Raw genomic sequence first — 24,984 nt, 5'->3', positions numbered from 1 at the left:
ACCTCTCTCCCTCTGTGCGCTAGTAACTCCAGCATGATGGCCTCTCTCCCTCTGTGCGCTAGTAACTCCAGCACTGATGACCTCTCTCCCTCTGTGCGCTAGTAACTCCAGCATGATGGCCTCTCTCCCTCTGTGCGCTAGTAACTCCAGCATGATGGCCTCTCTCCCTCTGTGCGCTAGTAACTCCAGCATGATGACCTCTCTCCCTCTGTGCGCTAGTGACTCCAGCACTGGTGGCCTCTCTCCCTCTGTGCGCTAGTAACTCCAGCATGACGGCCTCTCTCCCTCTGTGCGCTCCAGTAACTCCAGCATGATGGCCTCTCTCCCTCCTCCTCTCTCCTCCTCACAGCCTCACAAGTTCCAGTTCTTCCTTCAGAGGCCCCCAGCCTAAGACTCTGCTTCCCAGCCCCCATCCGAGCACTCTCCCCTCACTTCTGTATCTAGCTCCCTCCCCACACCTCTGAAACACAGCCTGTGTTCCTTTACAGTTCCCAACATCTTAGCCTCACTTTTCATTCACTTATCGCCACCAGGATTACTGCTGGGGCTGGGTGCCTGCATGGCTCCACTGCTCCTAGCCGCCGTTTCTTTAATAGAAGGTGAAGGCCAGAGAGGGAAGGAGACAGGAAACAGAGGCACCTTCAGCACAGCTCAACCACTGGAAGCCTCGGCCCCATGCAGGTGGGGCCGGGAGCCTGGGCAGAGACCGCACACACCGTGTGAGTCCCCTGCACATGGCATGTGCACTCTGCGGGCGAGCTAGCCCTAGCCACTGCTTTTATTACTCCCTTCCTTGGTAAAAGTGATTGATGATACCCATGACCTACTGGATAAAGTCTATATTCACAGCTTTCGAAATTCTCTAAAATCTAATCTTGATCACTTAGCCTGAGCATCAACAAAACATCACACTGTTCGTGAAAACCAAACAGAATTCTCTCTAGTCAGATGAATGTCCAGTCTATCTACAGCATTATGCAATGTGGCGTTTCAGTATCTCCACAGAGGCCTTCACTGCAAAGTAAACAGCTGTCTAGGCAGTGATTCTCCCTCCTTCTCTCCACCAGCACTCATTCCCCCACAGTCTTGCTCAAAGCTACCTCCTCCAGAAATGACCCGACAGCCCAGGCCCAAGCTCAGCATTAACTGGCCTGGCCTCCCGCAGGCTCACCACTTGTCCTTCACATTCAGGCAGAGCTGTGTCCGACCCTAGTTTGCTTCTCATGCAGTTCTCATCTCTCTATAATGCTGACTGATCCCTAGTGTATTGGAACCTTCCCCCCACACACACCATGTCTAAGCAGCTCAGATCTACAAGTGGAAAGGTATCATAGCCGCTGACAAAAAAAAAAAAAAGTTATGGTACAAAAATTCAGGTCACAGGATCCAGAAGGTGGTGCAATGGGTAAAGCACTGGACTCTCAAGCATGAGGCCACAAGTTCAATCCCCAACAGCACATGTTCCAGAGTGACGTCTGATTCTTTCCTTCTTTCCTTCTATCTTTCTCATTAATAAATAAAATCTTAAAAAAAAAATTCAAGTTTAGACAGATTCAAGTCTCCAGTCCAGCACAGCCAACCTGGTAAAAGCAGAGTAAGAACGATGCCCATGGGGGGCAGGTGGTAGTGCAGCGGGTTAAGCACACCTGGCACAAAGCACAAGGACCTGCATAAGGATCCTGGTTCAAGCTCCCAGCTCCCCACCTCTGGTACCCACTTGCAGGGAGAAAGCTTCACAAGTGGTGAAGCAGGTCTGCAGGTGTCTGGCTTTCTCTCCCCCTCTCTGTCTTCCCCTCCTCTCTCCATTTCTCTCTGTCCTATCCAACACCAATGACAGCAATAACAACAACAAATATAACAACAAGGGCAACAAAATGGGAAACAATGACCTCTAGGAGCAGTGGATTCATAGTGCAGGTACCTAGCCCCAACGATAACCCTGCAGGCAATAGATAAATAAATTAATTAAAAAGAACTTTGCCTAGAAGAAGGACCTCACACACCTCCAGTGTGAGTCTCTTCAGGAACACCACCACCTAACCCAAACAGAAATGCCCTTCTCTTTTATTTACTTATTTTTTTATTGACTTACTTACTTATTATTGGATAGAGGCAGAGAAATTGAGGGGGAAGTAGAGAGGGAGAGAGACAGAGAGACACCTGCAGCTCTGCTATACCACCTGTGAAGCTATCTCCCTGCAAGTGGAGACCAGACGCTTGAACCTGGGTCCTTCTGCACTGTAATTTGTGTGCTTAACATTTGTGTAATTTGTGTGCCACCGCCTGGCCTCCAGAAATGTCCTTCTCAATGCCTGAACTCAACAACCAAACACATAACCCAAGAGGGTGCCCAAGAATCTGAATTAAAAAAAGGTAGTTAAGCGCAGGTGGAGCAAAGTGCAAGGACCGGCATAAGGATCCCGGTTCGAGCCCCCGGTTCTTCACCTGCAGGGGAGTCGCTTCCCAGACAGTGAAGCAGGTCTGCAGGTGTCTGTCTTTCTCTCCCCCTCTCTGTCTTCCCCTCCTCTCTCCATTTCTCTCTGTCCTGTCCAACAACAACAACATCAATGACAATAACAACAACAATGAAAAACAACAAGGGCAACAAAAAGGGAAAATAAAAAAATGATTTAAAAAAGGTATTTACAAACTATTTGAACTTGGCAAAGAACTAAGCAAGTCATCTTCCTGGAACCCTCTCTGATTCTGTAACATTCTCTCCTCCTGAATTTGTTATGTAGCTTATATGGCATCCACATCTTTAGAACATAAGTATTATTTTGCCAAAGATAGCAAACAAATTAAAAGAGAAAGGAAAGGGTAACAAAAATAACTGCTTGTAAATGTGACTGGAGAAAACCCCAAGACATACAGTGGGTAAATGACCGTGAAGCAAACATCTTACAACATGCTTCCATGTCACACCAGCTAGTCTATCTTAAGAGCAAAGCTTGAAAGAAAAAAGGAAGTCCTGAAGATCGAGGTCCCTCACATAACAGAAAAAGGTGATCTGTTCAGCCACTACACTGTTCAGCCAGGGGTCTTCCTCCATGACTGAGAGGGAAGAGCTCAGCCCTGCTTGCACTCACCATCAAGACTTTCTCTCCCTTAAGCATCAACGAGTGAACATCTAGAAGCCCAGACCAGTCTCTAGGATCTGTGCAAGTTTTTTTTTTTTAAAGATTTTATTTATTTATTCATGAAGATAGAAGAGGAGAGAGAGACAGAGAGAGAGAAAGAACCAGACGTCACTCTGGTACATGTGCTGCCGGGGACTGAACTCAGAACCTCATGCCTGAGAGTCCAACGCTTCATCCACTGCACCACCTCCCAGACCACAGGATCTGTGCAAGTCTTTTTTTTTTTTAAATATTACTTATTTTCCCTTTTGTTTCCCTTGTTGTTTAACATTGTTGTGGTTATTGATGTCGTTGTTGTTAGATAGGTAATATTTATTTATTTATTTATTTATTCCTTTTTGTTGCCCTTGTTGCTTTATTGTTGTAGTTATTATTGTTGTTATTGATGTCGTTGTTGTTGGATAGGACAGAGAGAAATGGAGAGAGGAGGGGAAGACAAGAGAGGGGGAGAGAAAGACAGACACCTGCAGACCTGCTTCACTGCCTGTGAAGCGACTCCCCTGCAGGTGGGGAGCCGGGGACTGGAACTGGGATCCTTACTCCGGTCCTTGTGCTCTGCGCCACATGCGCTTAACTGCTGTGCTACCGCCCGACTCCCTGTGCAAGTCTTTTATCAAATATTCTATAAGATTAGAAAGATAATGATATAGTTTTAGAGGGAAACAGGAATGCACAGAGATAAGGATTCTATTTTTTCCTACACTGGAATCTTCAGAAATTAGGCTAGCTTCAAAGGGTTGTAAAGAAAAAAGGGGGGGCAAGGGAGACAGTATAATGGTTATGCAAACAGACTCTCATGCCTGAGGCTCCTAAGTTCCAGGTTCAATCCCCTGTATCACCATAAGCTAGAGCTGAGCAGTGCTCTGGTGTTTCTCTGTGTGTGTGTGTCTCTCTCTCTGCTTCTCTCTCAAAAATAAAATTTAAAAAAAGAAAAAAAAAAAGGGAAGGGGAAGGGCAAGAGATAGTACAGTAATAGCTCACAAGACTTACACTTGAGAGGGTCTAGGTTCTGTTCCCAGGACTACCAATAACCAGAGAGTAGCAGTGCTCTAGACAAAGTAAAGCTTCCAGTGGACAGGCAGTGGGCCACCTAGTTGAATGCACACATTACAGCGCACAAGGATCCGGTTCAAGCCCCCGGTCCCCACCTGCAGGGGGAAAGCTTTGCAAGTGGTGAAGCAGGTCTGCAGGTGTCTCTCTGTCTCTCTCCCTCTGTCCTCCCCCACCTCGATTTCTGGCTGTCTCTATCCAATAAATAAAGAAAGAAAATAAAAATTAAAAAAAAAACAACTTCCAAAGACCCATTACATAGGTAGTTATGACAACTCAAGAAAAGTAGAAAGCCCTTAGTCCTCCTGGGTCGTGACAGCATACAGCGCTGTGGTCAGGACCCTGCCTCACATTAGCACCCATATACCAGAGCAGGATGACCTGATCACTGCTGCTTTCTATTTGTGCACTTGCTGTCAATGTACACACGCTTTACATTTGGTCTAGAATTTACAACAACTTTAAGATGTAAACACAGTGGCTACTTTTCTATATCTGATGGGAGAAACGAGTTTTAGGAAAGATAGTGGGTGTCTCAGCAAGGAGTACAGAACCTGCATGTGTGAGGTGCTAAGTTCAATTCCTGACACCACCACATCACAATGCTCGTGCTGTACCATGTATGTTTTCTGCCAGGGTTATTGCTGGGGCTCAGTACTTGCACCAGGACTCCACTACTCCCAGCAATTACTTTCTTCTGTCCCTTTCTTTTTTGATAGAGACAGAGAGAAATAAAAAGGGAGAGAAAGAAAGACATCTGAAGCACTGCCCCACCACTGGGGAAGCTTCTCCCCTACAGGTGAGGACCTGGAGCTTGAACCCGGTCCCCACACAAGGTGATGTGTGCTCTACGGGGCCACCAGCCCTCCTGGTAAGTAGTCAACCTCTCCGCAGCTGGGCTGGCTCAGCAGGCACTAGACGTGACCCGCACACACCAGGACCCGGCTCAGCACTCCAGCAGCACGCAGACCAAAGTGGCATTCTGGTTTCTCTTGAAATAAATAAAGCTGATTTTTCAAAAACAAAAGTTATTAAAATTATTCACAGTAAAATTATCCTAAGGAACCCAACACATCCATCCAAAAAGATCTGTGTACACATATGTTCTTGGCAGCACAATTTCTAATAGCCAAAACCTGGAAACAACCCAGATATCCAACAACAGATGAGTGGCTGAGCAAGTTGTGGTCTATATACACAATGGAATACTATTCAGCTGTAAAAAATGGTGACTTCACCGTTTTCAGCCGATCTTGGATGGACCTTGAAAAAATCATGTTGAGTGAAATAAGTCAGAAACAGAACTTCTCTCAGGCAGAAGTTGAAAAACAAGATCAGAAAAGAAAACACAAGTAGAACCTGAAATAGAATTGGCGTACTGCACCAAAGTAAGACTCTGGGGTGGGTGGTGGGGAGAATACAGGTCCATGAAGGATGATAAATGACATAGTGGGGGTTGTACTGTTAAATGGGAAACTGGGGAATGTTATGCATGTACAAACTATTGTATTTACTGTTGAATGTAAAACATTAATTCCTCAATAAAGAAATAAATTTCTAAAAATTATTCACGGTAAAATTATTGTGACGAGGCATCAGAAGATCTGGGCTTACTTCCTAACTATACTTGGTATCATTGTGAAGAGCTTTGTAAACTTTGAAGAATTATTGTGGTTAAGCGCAGGTGGCGCAAAGCAAAGGTGGCACAAAGGATGGCACAAGGATCCCGGTTCGAGCCCCCAGCTCCCCACCTGCAGGGGAGTTGCTTCACAGGCGGTGAAGCAGGTCTGCAGGTGTCTGTCTTTCTCTCCCCCTCTCTGTCTTCCCCTCCTCTCTCCATTTCTCTCTGTCCTATCCAACAACAAAGACATCAACAACAATAACTACAACAACAATAAAAAACAATAAGGGCAACAAAAGGGAAAATAAATAAATATAAAAAAATTAAATAAAAAGGGGCAACAAATTTAAAAAAGGGAGTAAATAAATAAAAGAATTACTGTATATTGGCTATTATGTTCTTGAGAGCTTGTTTAGAGGTCCTAGCAGGGGAGCGCAGCTACTCGTATACCCTCAACCGAAGACAGGTCCGTCTTTATTTGGGGAAGGCCGCAGCTTCGGGAGGGATGCACATGGAGCGGTGAGGGAGGAAGGGGACACCCGCCTAGCCAGCCAGATCAGCCGAATCAACCCTGGCGATCACTGGGGTGACAGATGTCGCAGCCAGATCACCCTCATATCCGGCTATTAGGTTCTTAAGTGTTACTGAAGTTCTCTGTAAATTGTGAAATATTATGTTAATGAATTCTTAACTCAATAACTTCTAGGTCAGGGGCCAGGCAGTGGTGCACCCAGTTAAGCCCACACATACTACGCATAAGGACCTGCTTAAGGATTCGGGTTTGAGCCCCAGGCTCCCCGCCTTCAGAGGAGGGAGGGGGAGCTTCACAATCAGCAAGTCTGCAGGTGTCTACTTTTTGCTCTCCCTCTATCTCCCCTCCTCTCTCAATTTCTATCTTATCAAATAAAATGGAAACAATGGCTGCCAGGAGCAGTGGATTCATAGTGATGGCACTGAGCCCCAGTGATAACCCTGGAGTATAAAAATAATATAAGGATTATTATTATTATTGGGAGTTGGGTGGTAGTGCAGCGGGTTAAGCACACGTGGCGCAAAGCTCAAGGACGGGCGTAAGGATCCCAGTTCAAGTCCCCGGCTCCCCACCTGCAGGGGAGTCGCTTCACAGGCGGTGAAGCAGGTCTGCAGGTGTCTGTCTTTCTCTCCTTCTCTCTGTCTTCCCCTCCTCTCTCCATTTCTCTCTGTCCTGTCCAACAACGATGACATCAATAATAACTACAACAATAAAAGACAATAAGGGCAACAAAAGGGAATAAATAAATTAATTAAAAAGTCATTATTATTTCGAGGTCAGCCATCTATTTTCACTATATTGAGCTGTCAACTCTGCAGAGCACTAACTGTCCTACTGATAAAACTCTATGAGGGCCGAGTGGTGGTACATGTGGTTAAGCACATGTTACACTGCACAAGGACCCATGTTCAAGCCCCTAGTCCCAGCTGCAGGGGCAAAGCTTCACAAGTGGTGAAACAGGGCTACAGGTATCTGTCTCTCTCTCCCTCTCTCCTCCTTCCTCTTGATTTCTGGCTGTCTCTATCTGGTAAATAAATAAAGACAATAAAAATCAAAAAGAAACTCCATGAGCAGACTGCGGAAGGACTGCCGCATATCACGTCTGCAAGACTACTGCTCGGGGCCAGGCGGTGGTCACCTGATTAAGTGCACACAGCACTGTGTGCAAAGACCGGAGTTCAAACCCCTGGTCCCCACCTGCAGGGGAAAGCTCCACAAGTGGTGAAGTAGAGCTGCAGGTGTCTGTCTTTTTCTCTCTCTACCTCGCCCTCTCCCCTCTCAATTTCTCTGTCTCTACCCAGTAATAAATAAATTGAATTAAAAACACAACTTCCTCGGCTGCAGCCACAGCTACAAAATGTCACCCACCTGACGTTGTTCAGCCATTTCCAACTGGCTGTGGGCTTACAGAGAGAGGACCCGGACAACACATACCCCTTCCTCCTGTACTCCTGGAGCTGCTCAGGGTATGTGGTTGCTCTCCAAAGCAGCCTGTTTCTCAGGTAGTTCCTAGCTTGCTCACTCAGGGAAGATGTCTGAGGTCCTCCCAGAGAGATTACACTAGGCGTTCCAGCTCTTCAGTTCTCAGCCCCAAAACAGTCTGTCCATGAAACCACAGCTTGTCCGGCTTGCCTTGCTGTGCCAAGCGCGACTCCCCCGAGGCTGTGTCAGCCTCAGCCGTCTTTGACGCAGCTCATACTGCGGTGCTACCTGCAAATGTTCCTCCTGGCCAGAATACTAATTCTTGGCTACTTTCAAACAACACTGCAATTTGAACCTTCAGCCCAAACTGACATTTCTCAGCCCAATTTAGCATCTCTTAGCCCTTTAAGTTAGGCCTAATCATTTGATTCTCTCTTCCCCTAAGCATGGACCTACTGCTAAAGAAACTGGTAACAGGAGAAGTCTGATACAAGTAAACAAAAATCATAATTATAAGTGTAAATTCACTCTGGAAATTCTGAAGCCGCACATTAACATATTCTTACTGGCTGCAAGCTTAGACTAGGCTCTTTTCACTACACTGAAGACTACTGTAAAGACCTCTCAACCCACAGGTTAACCCGACTTCCATAAATGTTTTCACTGAGACTTTCTCCTCCTATTCTTGGGATTTTGCTGAAGAACACATATCCTGCTTATCAGAAGTCTTGCTAGACCTCCCAGGTGAAAACATTTTTTTACCTCATAGGAAAAGCTAGCCTGACGATTTAATTATCTTTGACACAACATTAATATAAAACTTTTGAGTTTCAATTTCTACACAGCCAGACTAGTTTCACAACTCAACATTCTTCCCGGATCTCTCTGCCCACCTGAACAGAATTCTCACTGGTGAGCTTATCATGCATGGTGTGTATGATGCCTGTACAGAGGAATGAACAATTCATCACTATCTCCAACCCTGTGCTTAATTACAGTTACAACTAGTGGCTGAATGTCTCTAAAGTATTGCTAAATATCTCCAGCCATGTACTTGATTTCTTGCTCAACAATCACTACTCCCTTATACAGTATATAAATTTATGCTGTCAGGGCCAGGCAGTGGCGCACCTGCTTAAGTGCACACATTACAGTGTGTGAGGACGCAGGTTCAAACCCCCAGTCCCCACCTGCAGAGGGAAAGCTTCGTAAGTGGTGAAGTGATGAAGCAGTGCTTCGGTGTCTCTCTGTCTTTCTCCCTCTCTTCTCAATTTCTCTCTATATCCAATAATAAATAAGTAAATAAAATAAAAATAGATTTATGCTGTCCAAAACAATAAGCTGCATTTGACTATTTAAGAAAGAAAAAGAAAAAAGATGTAAAACTCGGTCACTTGGTGACTCAGTGACTAACTACACTGGGCGACCAAGGTTCAGAGCATTTCGGCCACTGCACAAGTCCACTGAGCAGCACTGATGGCAGCTGCACAGGAAAGACCCTGCTGTGTGAGTAAGGACAGAAGCAGTGAGTAGCCAGTTCTCTCTGCAAACCACTGCCGCGACTCGTCAGGGACCAACGCCATACTCTCTAGCACTAGAAACATTCAGACGCACGCTGTAGCTTTAGTGGGTAATTTGGTTCCTTACCAACAATTTCTTTTTCTCACTGGCCCCTGTACATGAGCTTGTTACTATGGGGCTCTTGACAAGGGCTGAGCTGCTGCTGTTGTGTTTGTTCTTTAAAAACAAAAAAGCTAAAGTTAATAATTTGTATCCTCCATGCAAAAGAATGTTTGCCAGTAGTCAACTAAGCTGTGGGTACAACGAGCCAGTACTTCTTGTTCAGATTATCCTCTAGCCAGAAGTCAGTCTTTCCTCTTACTTGTAACTGCTGATGTCACTCCAATAACACAGCAATAGGCACAGTAAAGAATCAAGGCATTTTCTTACAACAGATCTCACTCTCCACCAGTCTCCTGAAAACAGTCCCCTTCAAGCAATGATCAAGGACCACCCGAGGCCTCCTCTTCCAGGCCTGGTCCCATCAGACCTGCAAACTCAGACAGCTTTCCCTCTTCAGCTAATAACTGATACCATGGAGTAGCAGGGGCAGGACAAGGATCAGCTGACCGACCCTAGCAGTGCTAGCTGCACACTCCACATGGAAGACAGGAAGGAAAGTGAGGTCACTGGGCTCAAGCCTGGGGGAGGGGATCCACTTCTGGTAAAATGCTCCTTCCCAAAGCAGCTCTGAATACAAATAGATGCCTTACAGCAAGAGAGAAGCACACAGTCAGGGAAACTTAGAAAATAGTACGAGAAGGGGCCCTACTCTATTGTTCCTCCAGTTCTGTAAAAGTAGTCACGAAAATAAAAGCAGTCTTCAGAGATGATTTTTCGGCTACGGTGAGCATGAAACAAAGGGGCTCAGGACCCTCCTAAAGCAAGGGCGAGGCACTCTGAGCAGCTCTGACCAGCAGGCCGCAGAAAGAAAATGTTGCTGAGTTGAATATTTTCTCTAAGCACCAAGGTGCTTCTGAAGAAGTGGCATTCAGGTGCAAATGAGAAGACATGAGGTCAGCAGGTAATAAAGAGAATGAGGAGGAGGAGCATCCTGAACAGATTCTCACTCGGCTGATAGAGTAGGGGGAATTCAGAGTCCTTTGCGTGTCTGCCCACCAAAGTCCTCAAGAGAGGGAAACGAAAAGAGGGTCTCAGCACCAGACTCAGCTAAATGTTAAAAGAGGTGGGAATATCACTTTTTTTTTTTTCTTTTTGCCTCTAAGGTTATCGCTGGGGCTTGGTGCCTGCACCATGAATCCTCTGCTCCTGGAGGTCATTTTTCCCATTTTTTGTTGCCCTTGTTTCACTTTTTTTTTAATGAAACAGTTTCTTTTTTTAAAAAAAAATTATTTTCTTTATTTATTTATTGGATAGAGACAGACAGAAATTGAAAGGAAAAGGGAAATAGGGGAAGAAAGACAGAGAGACATCTGCAGCTCTGTTTCACCACTTGTGTCGCTTTTCCCCTGCAGGTGGGGACCGGGGTCTTGAACTCAGGTCCTCGAGCACTGTGACACATGTGCTCAGCCAGGTGTGCCCCTCTTTTTTTTTTTTTACTGTTATTGTTATAGTTGCTGTTGGATAGGACAGAGAGAAATGGAGAGCGGAGGGGAAGACAGAGAGGGAGAAAGATACACACTTGCAAACCTGCTTCACCACTTGTTAAGCAACCCCCCCAAAAAAAGTGGGGAGCCGGGGGCTGGATCCAGGACCTTTATGCCGGTCCTTGAGTTCTGTGCCATGCGCACGTATCCCGCTGCGCTCTCACCCAGCCGTCTCACTTTTCTTCTCTCTCTTTTTTTTCTTTTCTTTTGCCTCCAGGGTTATCAGTCTGGCTCGGTGCCAGCACTACAAATCCACTGCTCCTGGAGGCCATTTTCCCCACTTTGTTGCCCTTGTTGTAGTTGTTATTGTTGTTATAGCTGGATAGGCCAGAGATAAATCGAGAGAGGAGAGAAAGACACACCTGAAGACCTGCTTCACCGCTTGAGAAGAGACCATTCTGCAGGTGGGGAGCTGGGGGATGGAGTCAAGATCCTTACGCGGGTCCTTGCGCTTGACGCTTCACGTGATGTGGCTTAACCCACTGTGCTACCTCCAGGCCCCCCTCTTTTTTTTTTTAGACCAGAACACTGCTCAGCTCTGGCTGATGGTGGAGCTGGGGATTGAACCTGGAACTTTTGGTGCCTCAAGCATGAAAGTCTTGCATAACCATTATGCTGTCTCCCAGCCCAGAATCACTTTTAAAAAAATTTTTTAAATATTTATTCATTTATTTTCCTTTTTGTTGTCCTTGTTTTATTGTTGTAGTTATTGTTGTTGGGTAGGACAGAGAGAAATGGAGAGAGGAGGGGAAGACAGAGAGGGGGAGAGAAAGATAGACACCTGCAGACCTGCTTTACCGCCTGTGAAGCGACTCCCCTGCAGGTGGGGAGCCAGGGGCTCAAACCGGGATCCTTATGCCGGTCCTTGCGCTTTGCATCACGTGTGCTTAACCTGCTGCACTACTGCCCGACTCCCCAGAATCACTTTTCTTTTTTTTTTTTAATTTTTTAAATTTATTTTCCCTTTTGTTGCCCTTGTTGTTTAACATTATTGTGGTTATTGATGTCATTCTTGGTGGGTAGGACAGAGAGAAATGGAGAGAGGAGGGGAAGACAGAGGGGGGAGAGAAAGACAGACACCTGCAGACCTGCTTCACTGCCTGTGAAGCGACTCCCCTGCAAGTGGGGAGCCGGGGCTCGAACTGAGATCCTTACACAGGTCCTTGTGCTTTGCGCCAGATGAGCTTAACCCGCTGCACCACCGCCCGACTCCCCAGAATTACTTTTCTAAAGAGACACACAATCTTCAAAAGCCAGACACTGAGTTAAGAATAAACAATATTACAATGAAATTATTCTGTTATCTTTATGTGACATCCTAATAAATTCCCCCTATTTATATTTTACATAAGTTAATTCTAAAATCAATTAATCTTCCTAAATCTATATTAATATAAACTAGAAATTCATGACTGGGGTTATGAAAATGGATAAACTATGCATAAGATCAGATGACAAGACTCTGGGACTCCAAGTCATAACCTACACCTGGTCGGTATCTATCACAATGATCAGTATTGAAAGGAGGAGAAACAGCACTTAAGCTCTCAGCGCTAGAGGACCTCAGGCTTCTGGAATATTTATCGTTAAAGCCCCGCCCCCAATCTCATCAGGTCAGTGGGGTCTTACACACCTGCCTGTTTGGGTGAGCCGTGTCTTTGCTCTTCACGGTCTCATATCCAGACATCCGGGTCCTTCGGCTCATCTGGAGGGCCACCAGGTCCTTCATGATTGAGTCCAGGGCCTGCTGCTCATCTGCAACGAGAGAGACGCAACTCTTGAATACAGGCCAGCCAAGCACTTCACCAGCTGCACAGCCGGGACTCTGGGTGCTCCGTCTAGGTGACAACCGCGGACCTCTAACTGCAGTACACGCATTTATGTCACTGCAGAGGAGAGGCGTGAAGCCAAGACTATGGAGGGTTGAATTTTACTGGGTTCTTAGCAGGTCTCCAATAAAATTTCTGCCAGGATCGCTAATTCCCTGGGGGCAAAGGAGCTGGCCAAATCCTAGTGCCAGAGACACTCAACCAAAAAGCAGATGAGGAGAGACACCACCGCACGGCTCCATTTTCCTGAAGCTTCCCCGTTTGCCTGGCACTGCCATGTGACTCCTGGGGCTCGGACTCGGGCACTTCACTTGGTACGGCGTGCACCCTCCCAGATGGACTGTCTCCCGGCAACTCCAGGCTTCTTTATATGTATTTCCCACCTAGGTTGTCACTGGGGGTTGGTGCTGACAGTGAATCCACTACTCCTGGCAGCCATCCCCCTTTTTTTATCTGATAGGCAGAAAGAAATTGAGAGGGGAGGAGATGATAGAAGGGAGACAGACAGACACACACACCTGCAGCTCTGCTTCACCACTTGTGGAGCTTCCCCCTGTGGGTGGGGAGTGGGGCTCGGAGCTGGGCCCTTCATGGTAGTGTGCGCTACCACTCACCGCCCCACTTATTTATTTTCAATACTTATTTATGTATGAGAGAGTGGTGTGGTGTGGAGGAAAAAGAGAACCAGAGCGGCATTCAGGCACATGCAATGCCAGGGGCCAAATTCCAGACCTCATACTTGAGAGCTCCACGCTTTATCTGCTGTGCTAGCACCAGCACCGCCACTCTCATTTTGAAGCATCTAGGTAGGCCAGCGGATTCTAAAGTCACCAAACAAGAACCTCGGCAGCTGCGCTGAACACCAAGCCTTGCCCTTGATGCCGCCTCCCTACTACTCTTTGCAGTTTTATAGACCCTCTGCTTCCTACAGGAAAGTCAGATAGAAGCTGTATTGTTTTTCTTCCCTGACCGACCTCGCAGTGCATCAGTGCATTGTCTGTATCGTACAGACATCACTTAGTCCTCTTTTCTTGAAATAGCATAGAACACTCGAGTTTCCATGTACTGAAGACAATGATTAAGACCCAGAAATCAGGCCAGTCCAACTCGTGTTTTGCAAAATTCTCCTAGGTCTTTCAAGAAATCGCTATCTACTCAGATAGTACTTAGAGATGGGAGATAGCTAAGCCTGGCTAGGAACATGAGGGCAGACTTGTTGCATGTGCTTTGGTGACCAAAGTGTCACTTTGGGAGCAGAGATACTGTAAAAGAATCAAGTACAGGCCAGAAAAACAGCTCACTCAGTACACTGCTCTGTCATGTGTGCAACCCAGGTCAGAGCCCAATCCTACAGCAGAGTGGGGAGGGCTTGAGCTCAGGTCCTGGGCACGGCAAAGCAGATGCACTGTCCTAGTGAGTATGGCTGAATTTTTCTTTTAATGGTTGAAGTTTTTAACTGAAGCTTCAGTGTCAAAAAAAGAGCCAGTTTCGAGGGCTGGTGAACAGTTCACTTCTAGCTGGTCGGGGCTGTGCCGCTTTGCCACGTGTGCGATTCAGGTTCGAGTCCGGCCCCACTACGCTGAAAGCGGTGTTGGTGCTGTGCTCTCGTCCTTGTTCTCCCCCACTCCCATCTCTATAAATAATAGTAATAATAAACAAAGTCATCAGGCAAGAAAAGCAATGGCTTCAAAAGCCATCCCAGAGTAGTGAAGTCCCACAGATGACAAGGAAGAGAGGGAGGGAGGGAGGGAGTCAAGAGCAGCTGAAATGCCTCCAGAGCGCCTCTACCTTGTGCCCTGGAAATATTGTGATCCCCGTGGGGTGGGAAGATGAGCATGAAGCACAGCAAGTGAGACAGAGCTCTCGATATTTGCAAATCCACATGAGTGCTCTCTATGTGCTCTGAGGAAAAAGGAACAGAGGAGAGGTCTGGAAGAGGTTTCCGCCTGCTTAAAAACTTCAGCTATCCTTACAACTGCAGGAAGAAGGCCAATGGAAGAGCTTCCCGTCTACTGCTGCTTCAAAGTCTATATAAAGTGTGTATGAGACTGGGACATGTTCCAAAACATGCGGAAATGGGACAAGCAGTAGTGAGGAAGTGGGTATCTACAGAAAGACACTTGTCAAAATCAAATCACAGATATCCCACCACTTATTTTTTACACATTTTCCCTACAGGCTCCTTAAAGAAGTGAAATTTGCCGGTAGCGCAGCAGGTTGAACGCATGTGGTGCAAAGCACAAGGACCATTCGAAGGATCCCGGTTCGAGCCCCCGGCTCCCCAACTGCAGGGGAGTCGCTTCACAGGCGGTGAAGCAGGTCTGCAGGTGTCTGTCTTTCTGTCCCCCTCTGCCTTCCCCTCCTCTCTCCATTTCTCTTTGTCCTATCCAACAGAGATGACATCAATAACAACAATAGTAATAACTACAACAGGGAGTCGTGCGGTAGTGCAGCGGGTTAAGCGCACGTGGCACGAAGCAAAAGCACCAGCATAAGGATTCCGGTTCGAGCCCCCGGCTCCCCACCTGTAGGGCAGTTGATTCACAGGTGGTGAAGCAGGTCTGCAGGTGTCTGTCTTTCTCTCCCCCCTGTCTTCCCCTCTTCTCTCCGTTTCTCTCTGTCCTATCTGACAACAACGACATCAATTATAACTACAACATTAAAACAAGGACAACAAAAGGGAATAAATAAATATAAAAAATAATAATAACTACAACAATGATAGAAAAACAAGGGCAACAAAAGGGAAATAAATAAGAATAAAAATAAAAGAAGTGGAATTTGCTTAGTCTGTTTGTTATTCCTTAACCTTACAACCAAGGTTTAAAAACTGTAATATAAGGCAGGGGATAGATAGCATAATGGTTATGCAATGAGACTCTCTCATGCCTGAAGTTCCAAGGCCCAGGTTCAATCTCCCCCACCCCCACAAATATAAGCCAGAGCTGAGCAGTGCTCTAGTTAAAAAAATAATAACAATAAATTAAAAGAAAGGGGCAGGGGTAGATAGCATAATGGTCATGCAAATAGACTCTCATGCCCGAGGCTCCAAAGTCCCGGGTTCAATTCCCTGCATCACCATATAAGCCAGAGCTGAGCAGAGCTCTGATAAAAATAAAACAAAATTAATTAATTAAAAGAAAGTACAATATAACAAGACAGGAAGATCGATTTAAATATCAAATTGGCGTGTGTGCGTGTATGTGTGTGCGTGTGTGTGTGTGTGTGTGTGTGTGTAATTATTGGGCCATCTCAGAAAGTACTCAGGACCAACACGAGGAGAATTACAACTGGAAAGGTGTTTTCAGAGGGTCATAGAGACATTCTTATATACCTTGCACCAGAATGTGGAGTTCTCAAAATCAGAGTAACCAACCACACTTAGAATCAAGAATTTCAGCAGTTGGGGAAATAGCTCTGCAGGCAGAGTGGTGGGTTAACAAGCCTCAGGCTCCCAGCTTGATTTCTAATGCCCCGTGTCCTCTAGCTTCCCTCTCTCTCATAGAAATGATTAAAATAAATCTTTAAAAATAAAGAGAATTTCAGTTGTCTCAACTCAGATACTGAGCCAAGATGCATGTAAGTGCATACACTAACACAAGGACTATTAGACATGCATTTTTCAAGTCAGGTCTGTGGCGAGCACAGCTACAGATATAATTTCTAATGCTGAATGAGACGATGTCCATTCTAAAGCTGGCTTATCACGCTGACTGATTCTGCTTCCAGGAAGTTCTGGTAGTTCCTGGCGTTACTTAATGAACAAACTTGTCCAGTAGTTTCGCAATGCATTCATAAAAGAATGATTTGGTGCTATCTCTTGAAATCCAGAACAAGTGAAAAATTGTAAGACGCTGATTTTCTGTCAAAATTGGATATACTGCTCAAAGCATAACAACAGTTCTTAAACCAATACTTCAAACTGCCCTGGGGAGATAGCATAATGGTTATGTAAAAAGACATTCATGCCTGAAGCACCAGAGGTCCCAGGTTCAAGCCTCAGCACCACCAGAAGCCAGAGCTGAGCAGTGCTCTGGTGAGAAAGAAAAAAAAAATAATAATAATAGTGGTCCAGGAGGTGGCGCAGTGGATAAAGTATTGGACTCTCAAACATGAGGTCTGGAGTTCAATCCCCAGCAGCACATGTACCAGAGTGATGTCTGGTTCTTTCTCTCTCCTCCTATCTTTCTCATGAATAAATAAAATATTTTAAAATAATAATAATAATAATGCAGTGCTTTAATACTTCAAACTGAGGACCTGGATGAAGACAGGAAGTAAATTAAGTAGCCCTTTTAGGCACTTCTATATATACTTATTTACTTACCCTTTTGTTGCCCATGTTGTTTTATTGTTGTAGTTATTATTGTTGTTATTGTTGATGTCATTGTTGTTGGATAGGACAGAGAGAAATGGAGAGAGGAGGGGAAGACAGAGAGGGGGAGAGAAAGACAGACACCTGCAGACCTGCTTCACTGCCTGTGAAGTGACTCCCCTGCAGGTGGAGAGCCGAGGGCTCAAACCGGGATCCTTACACCCAGTCCTTGTGCTTTGCGCCACCTGCGCTTAACCCGCTGCGCTACCTCCCGACTCCCCTTTTAGACACTTCTTCCTGGATTGAGACTCTTCCTGTCATTAGCACAACTTTACTGCTGTAGGCCATCATTTTCAGATAGAGACAGACACAGAAATAGAGGGGAAAAGATATCCCAGCACCAAAGCTTTCTCCAATGTGGTAGGGGCTAGGCTCCCTACATGCATGGTCATGTGCATGGCAAAGCAGGCACACTATCCGAGAGAGCGAGTGCAAAGACATGAAACTGACTTTTAAGTTATTTTATTTTATTTTAATGAGAGAGAGAGACAGAGGGACAGAGAGAGGTAGAGTGAGTCCAGAACACTGCTCAGCTCTGATTTATGGTGGTCCTGGGGACTGAACCTGGGACCTCAGAGCCTCTGGCAAGGAAGTCTTTTGCAGAACCATTAAGCTGTCTCCCTAGCCCCTGTAATTTAGATTTGTTTAAAACTGAACTTTATCAGCACTCCAGTCTGCACTCCTTTAGAAATAAAAACAAGGAGACAGCACAGTGCACAATGCTGGGTTCTCCAACAGGAGTCCTGAGTTCAATCCCCTGTATCAAATGTGCCACAGTGATGCTCTCTTCTCTCTCAAAAATAAATATTTCAAAAAGCAAATGTCCTACAGATGGTCTCATAGCTCAGCAGTCATATGCGTAGGCTGTGGAGTCAGAGCCAGATCTGCTAGGAGATTCTAAACACGCGACTTACGGTCCCTAAACCTCGACCTGCCCTGTAACAGAGATCATAAATGTGTCCTCTCACAGAGCTGCTGAGACCTTAAAGGAAGGAATAGCTTGCAACATCTAGCCTGGTGTCGCCAGTGGGTAGAGCAGACAGTCCACACGTGATGTCCAAGCCTGGCCTCAGTCTCCTGCACTGTGTGCGCCACAGCAGTGGTGCTTTGGTCTGTCTCAGTAGAGTAATGAATTCTGAAAAATCTTAGCCTTCCTCATGGTACCCACTACTTGGCAATGCTACACCACAAATTATGCTGGCCTAGACAGGAGAGTGGCCCTGTAGAGTGCATGCATGAAGCCCAGAGTCTGACTGCTGAAGTGATGTTCTTGCTCCACCTCCTTTTAAAAAGATCTTTACAGAATAAATAGGTGCAGAGGTTACCACCAATGGGAAAAGTCTATAACCATCTATCCTTTTAAAACAGATTTTGTTTGTTTGTTTATGAAAAAGATAGGAGGAGGAGGGGAGAGAGAGAGAGAACGAACCAGACATTACTCTGGTGCACGTGCTACTGGGGCTTGAACTCAGGAACCTCATGCTTGAGAGTCCATTGAGCCACCGTCCAGACCACATCTGTAGCCATTTAATCCATCCTAATGCTCCTCTGCCACTGGGGTTGATTGCTGGAGCTCAGTGTCAATGCTAAGACTCCACCATGCTCCTCACGGCCACTTTCTTTTTTCCTATTTTTTAAATTGGATAGAACAGAGAGAAATTGAGAGAGGAGAGAGAGAGGGATAAGAGGGAGAAAGAGAGACACCCACAGCCCTACTTCAGTGCTGATAAAGTTTACCCCCTGCAGGTGGGGAGCTGCAGCTTGAACCCAGTTCCCTGAGCATGGTAATCTGTGTGCTTAACCAGGCGTGCCACCACCCGGCCACCACCACCCACCACCACATACTTAACCCTATTTCTGAACTACGATTAATCATTAGTTAGAATTGCTGGAGCTGGGTAGCTGTGCACCGGTTGAGCACACACTTTAGCATGTGCAAGGATGCAGGTTCAAGCCCCTGGTCCCCACCTGCAGGGTTCAGATTTCCTAAGTGGTGAAGCAGGGCTCTCTTGCTCTCTATCTGCCCATTCCTTCTCAATTTCTTTCTGTGAACAAGACAAATAAAAATCTTTTAAAGTTTTTTTAAATATTTATTTATTCCCTTTTTTTACCCTTGCTTTATTGTTGTTATTAATATTGTCATTGATGTTGTCGTTGTTGGATAGGACAGAGAAATGGAAAGAGGAGGGGAAGACAGAGAGGGGGAGAGAAAGACAGACACCTGCAGACCTGCTTCACCACCTGAGAATAGACTCCCCTGCAGGTGGGGAGCCGGGGGCTTGAACCGGGATCCTTACACTGGTCCTTGCGCTTTGCGTACCTGCGCTTAACCCGCTGCGCTACCACCCGACTCCCGATAAATAAAAACTTTTAAATGTTTATTTATTACTAGATAGAGACAGAGAAATTGCGAAGGGACAGGAAGACAGAGAAAAAGAGACAGATACCTGCAGCCCTGCTTCACCACTTGTAAAGCTTTCCCCCTGCAGGTTGGGACCAGGGGCTTGAACATGGGTCCTTGTGCACTGTAATGTAAGCACTTAACCAGGTGCACCACCACCTAAAACCCAAAATAAATAAAAAATTAAAAAAAACTGCTGGGGGTCGGGTGGTAAGTGTCCCAGGTTACGTGCACATAGCACATAGTACTAAACACAAAGACCGGCGCAAGGATCCTGGTTTGAGCCCCCCGCTCCCCACCTGCAAGGGGGGTTGCTTCACAAGTGGTGAAGCAAGTCTGCAGGTGTCTCTGCTCTCTCCCTCTCCTCTCAGTTTCTCTTGTCATACTCAACAACAACAAATGGAAAACAAAAATGGCCACCAGGAGGAGTGGATTCATAGTGCAGGCACTGAGACCCAGCAATAACCCTGGAGGGGAAGCAAAAAAAGAACCTGTTTACTGAATATCTTATGTATTATGCATTAGAAAACCTGAAAGCTACTTCAAGGTACTCAAACTAGGGGCAAAAAGAACAAATGAAGCACAAATATGAAGCTATCCAAACAGTGCAGTAAACAATATGGAAACTGCAGGGAGTCGGGCGGTGGCGCAGCGGGTTAAGCACACATGGCGCAAAGCACGAGGACCGGCATAAGGATCCTGGTTCCAGCCCCAGGGTCCCCACCCGCAGGGGAGTCGCTTCACAGGCGGTGAAGCAGGTCAGCAGGTGTCTGTCTTTCTCTCCTCCTCCTCTCTGTCTTCCCCTCCTCTCTCCATTTCTCTCTGTCCTATCCAACAATGACAACAACAATAATAACTACAACAATAAAACAACAAGGGCAACAAAGGGAATAAATAAAATAAATATTAAAAAAATAAAAATAAATAAAGTTTTAAAAAAGGAAACTGCAATACATAAGCTTACACACAGAGAAGGGGAACAGTAGACAGTGTCTCTCTTTCTCCCTATCTCCTCTTGCCCTCTCATACTCTCTCTCTCTCTCTCTCTCTCTCTCTGAGTCCAATCAAATTAATAAAACTTTAAAAAAGAAGAGAAAGAGGGAGCAGAAGAAAGGATCAGGGACTGCTCTTCGCCGTTTAGTAATCTTTATGTAAACTCAATGTAGGAAGAAGGAATACTGGCAAAGAAGTTTGAGGGGCTGCAAGCTGGGAATGCCGCCACAGAAGCCAAGACTAAACGAGGGAGGTGGTAGGTGAAGACCAGGCAGGCTCACGGAAACTGGAAGGAACTGCATTCAAGGGCTCACTGTGGGTCACGTCCAGTGCACAAGGACACGCGCTCAAGCCCGTCCCCACTGGCAGTGGGAGTTTCACAAGTGGTGAACAGTGTTGTTCTTTTTCTCTCCACCTCTTTTTTCCCCTCTCAATTTCTCTGTCTCTATCCAAAATAAATAAAATGTTTAAAAAGAAGCAATCACTTTGTAAATTTTACAAACGAACAAGTGGCCGCCGGTGTGTTAGTGTGCTGTGTGACACTGACAGGGTTTCCTGAGAATGGGGCTGGCTGAAGACCAACCACAGTGAAGAAAAAGCAGAGGGAGCAGCTGCTTCTAGAATGGGAACATAACTGGAAAGTGCAAGAGAGCGGCTCCAAGTGCTGCTACAGAGCGCACACACACCAGCAGCTTCTCCAAGAACCTTGTCTGTGGTCCGGGGCTGTGAAGGAACACGCCGTCTCCTAGCTCCAGCAACAAGTCAAGCTTCCAGAGCCATCACTTCTACCTAAACGCAGGTTCTGAAGACCTTCCCACTTACGAATCCCTTGGCCAAAAGTTCAAAAAAAGAAAAAAAAATCTCTAAAATACCATGTCCTTCATAAAAAAGCAGTGTTGTCCTGCATGGTAGCTTATTACTACAGCAGGCATCCTCAGTTTTCTTTATTAAAAACAGTAAGTTTTAGCCTGGGGAGTCAGCATAACGGTTACACAAAGGGCTTTCCTGCCTGCGCTCGCTCTCCAAAGTCCCAAGCACAGTCCCCAGCAGCACAAAAACCAGAAGTGAGCGGTGCTGTTCTCTCTGTAGCTCTGTCATCAAAAATAAACAAACTAAAATTTGTAAGGCGAGTCCATGATCAATGTGAGAACCAGAGTATTGCTCCACACGTGCTGCTGGGGACGCCCACGCATCACCTCCTGGACCCCGCGTCTACACCCTGGGGCACGCTCATCTGAGCCTTCACTTGGCCAGCCGTGTGTCCTCACCCGCCAGAGCACCTGCGCACCTGCCATCATGTTCCAGGACCTGAACCCTTTGGTGCACTCCAACCCTATTTTATTTTACTTGTCATCTTACACCTGCAGACCTGCTTCACCGCTGTGCCATGTGCGCTTCACCTACTACACTACCACCCGGTGCCTTGTTATTTTTTATTACAGATTTACTTATTAATGAGAAAGATAGGAGAGAAAGATCCAGGCATCGTGCTTGAGAGTACTTTATCCACTGTGACACAGCCAGACCACACTGGCTCTCTCTCTCTTTTTTTAAGGCTCTTTTAGTTTTTAAGATTCATTTTAATAAGGGGCCGGGTGGTGACACACCTGGTTGAGCACACGTGTTATAGTGCGCAAGGACCCGGGTTCCAGCTCCCAGTCCCCACCTGCAGGGGAAAGTTTCACAAGTGGTGAAGCAGTGCTGTAGGTGTCTGTCTGTCTGTCTCCTCTCTCTCTATCAAATAAATATTAAAAAATGTTTTAAAAAGATTCAGTTTAATACACACACACACACACACACACATATATATATATTTACGTCAATATGTAGATACATGAGAGAGAAGAGAAGAGAAGAGAGAGGCACTTGGGACTGAAGTCAGTAACCTCGGCACCAAGCCCCGTGCTCCCCAGCCGAGCCATCTGTCCCCTGCAGCGGTTCTTCTTCTTATTATTTTTCTTTTCAGAGCCCTGATCAGCTCTGGCTTATGATGGTGGGGGTCTTCGTCAGAAGCCTCAGACATGAGTTTGCATAACCATTATGCTATCTACCTTGCCCCCTGCAGAGGTTCTTAACACAGGTGCTTAATACACTGCAGCCATCAGGAAAGTCAATCTCCCTCTGCACTGTCTCAAATTATTTTAATATATTTATGTATTTATTTTTACAAAATTACAATGTTTTTGAAAATATTTTATTTATTTATTATTGGAGAGAGAGAGAGACTGAGAGGGGAGTGGGAAGAGACACCTGCAGCCCTGCTTCACCACTCCTGAAGCTTTTCCCCTGCAGGTGGGGACCCGGGGCTCGAACCCAGGCCCGTGCACTTTGTGTTCAGCCAGGTGCACAGCCAGCCGGCTTCCTCTCCACCAACAGAGAAGCAAGATGCAGATTCCTGGGGGGGGGGGGGGGGCGCAGCCCTAACCCATGGCGGGATGGCCAGGCTGCCTGCCACAGAGCCGGTGCCCCAGCCCAGACCCCAGGCCAGACCCCATCCCCGACCCCGTCCCCGACCCCATCCCCATCCCTCATCCCCATCCCCGACCCCGTCCCCATCCCCCATCGCCGACCCCCATCGCCGACCCCATCCCCCATCCCCGACCCCATCCCCGACCCCATCCCCGACCCCATCCCCATCCCCGACCCCATCCCCGACCCCATCCCCATCCCCGACCCCCATCCCCATCCCCGACCCCATCCCCCATCCCCATCCCCCATCCCCGACCGCATCCCCGACTGCATCCCCGACCCCCATCCCCGACCCCCATCCCCGACCCCCACACCCTACCCCATCCCCGACCCCATCCCCCATCCCCGACCCCCATCCCCCATCCCCGACCCCCATCCCCGACCCCATCCCCATCCCTCATCCCCATCCCCGACCCCATCCCCATCCCCCATCGCCGACCCCCATCGCCGACCCCATCCCCCATCCCCGACCCCATCCCCGACCCCATCCCCATCCCCGACCCCATCCCCATCCCCGACCCCATCCCCATCCCCCATCCCCGACCCCCATCCCCATCCCCGACCGCATCCCCGACCCCATCCCCCATCCCCCATCCCCGACCGCATCCCCGACTGCATCCCCGACCCCCATCCCCGACCCCCATCCCCGACCCCCACACCCTACCCCATCCCCGACCCCATCCCCCATCCCTGACCCCATCCCCGACCCCCATCCCCCATCCCCGACCCCCATCCCCCATCCCCGACCCCATCCCCATCCCCGACCCCATCCCCCACCCCATCCCCATCCCCGACCCCATCCCCCATCCCCCATCCCCCATCCCCGACCCCATCCCCCATCCCCCATCCCCGACCCCATCCCCGACCCCCATCCCCCATCCCCGACCCCCATCCCCCATCCCCGACCCCATCCCCATCCCCGACCCCATCCCCCACCCCATCCCCATCCCCGACCCCATCCCCCATCCCCCATCCCCGACCCCATCCCCCATCCCCCATCCCCGACCCCATCCCCCATCCCCCATCCCCGACCCCATCCCCGACCCCATCCCCATCCCCCATCCCCGACCCCATCCCCCATCCCCCATCCCCGACCCCCATCCCCATCCCCCATCCCCGACCCCATCCCCCATCCCCGACCCCATCCCCCATCCCCGACCCCCATCCCCATCCCCGACCCCATCCCCGACCCCATCCCCCATCCCCGACCCCCATCCCCATCCCCGACCCCATCCCCGACCCCATCCCCCATCCCCGACCCCCATCCCCATCCCCGACCGCATCCCCGACCCCATCCCCGACCCCACCCCCGACCCCATCCCTCATCCCCGACCCCATCCCCCATCCCCGACCCCATCCCCCACCCCATCCCCAACCCCGACCCGCACCGGCAGCTGAGGGCCGCTGGCCGCCGGGTGAGGAAGGGAAGGAAGTGACACAGGCAGGAAAAGCCCCGCGACCATGGCGTCCAGCTCCCCGACCCGGCTCCTGACAGCGGGACCGAGCGGAGGGGGACAGTGCGGGGACGGGACGGTGCGGGGACGGGACGGTGCGGGGACGGGACGGTGCGGGGACGGGACAGTGCGGGGACGGGACGGTGCGGGGACGGGACGGTGAGGGGACGGGACGGTGCGGGGACGGGACGGTGAGGGGACGGGACGGTGCGGGGACGGGACGGTGCGGGGACGGGACGGTGCGGGGACGGGACGGTGCGGGGACAGGACAGTGCGGGGACGGGACGGTGCGGGGACGGGACGGTGCGGGGACGGGACGGTGAGGGGACGGGACGGTGCGGGGACGGGACGGTGCGGGGACGGGACGGTGCGGGGACGGGACGGTGCGGGGACGGGACGGTGCGGGGACGGGACGGTGAGGGGACGGGACGGTGCGGGGACGGGACGGTGAGGGGACGGGACAGTGCGGGGACGGGGACAGTGCGGTGACAGTGCGGGGACAGGGACGATGCGGGGACGGGCACAGAGCGG

The 24,984-nt window shown here is 48.4% G+C and overlaps 1 protein-coding gene across 4 annotated transcripts in view; it reads right to left on the bottom strand.

Moving 5' to 3' along the window:
* The window catches only part of MAP3K3 (mitogen-activated protein kinase kinase kinase 3), a 121,530-nt gene that overhangs the window by 95,967 nt on the left and 579 nt on the right, over positions 1–24,984 (bottom strand). For 3 of the 4 annotated variants that reach the window (XR_009552887.1, XM_060202541.1, XM_060202540.1), the window contains exon 2: positions 12,566–12,687. Coding sequence is in view for 3 of the 4 variants with exons in the window: in XM_060202541.1 (XP_060058524.1) it covers positions 12,566–12,687 (122 nt within the window). In the remaining variant the exon portion in view is untranslated. The remainder of the gene's footprint in view (positions 1–12,565; positions 12,688–24,984) is intronic. The other variant, XM_060202542.1, reaches the window with a different exon arrangement.

Source organism: Erinaceus europaeus, chromosome 12 (genome assembly GCF_950295315.1).
Source record: "Erinaceus europaeus chromosome 12, mEriEur2.1, whole genome shotgun sequence".
NCBI classification, from domain to species: Eukaryota; Metazoa; Chordata; class Mammalia; order Eulipotyphla; family Erinaceidae; genus Erinaceus; species Erinaceus europaeus.
The sequence above is the reverse complement of the archived record's forward strand: the minus strand, read 5'-3'. Positions and strand labels throughout refer to the sequence as shown.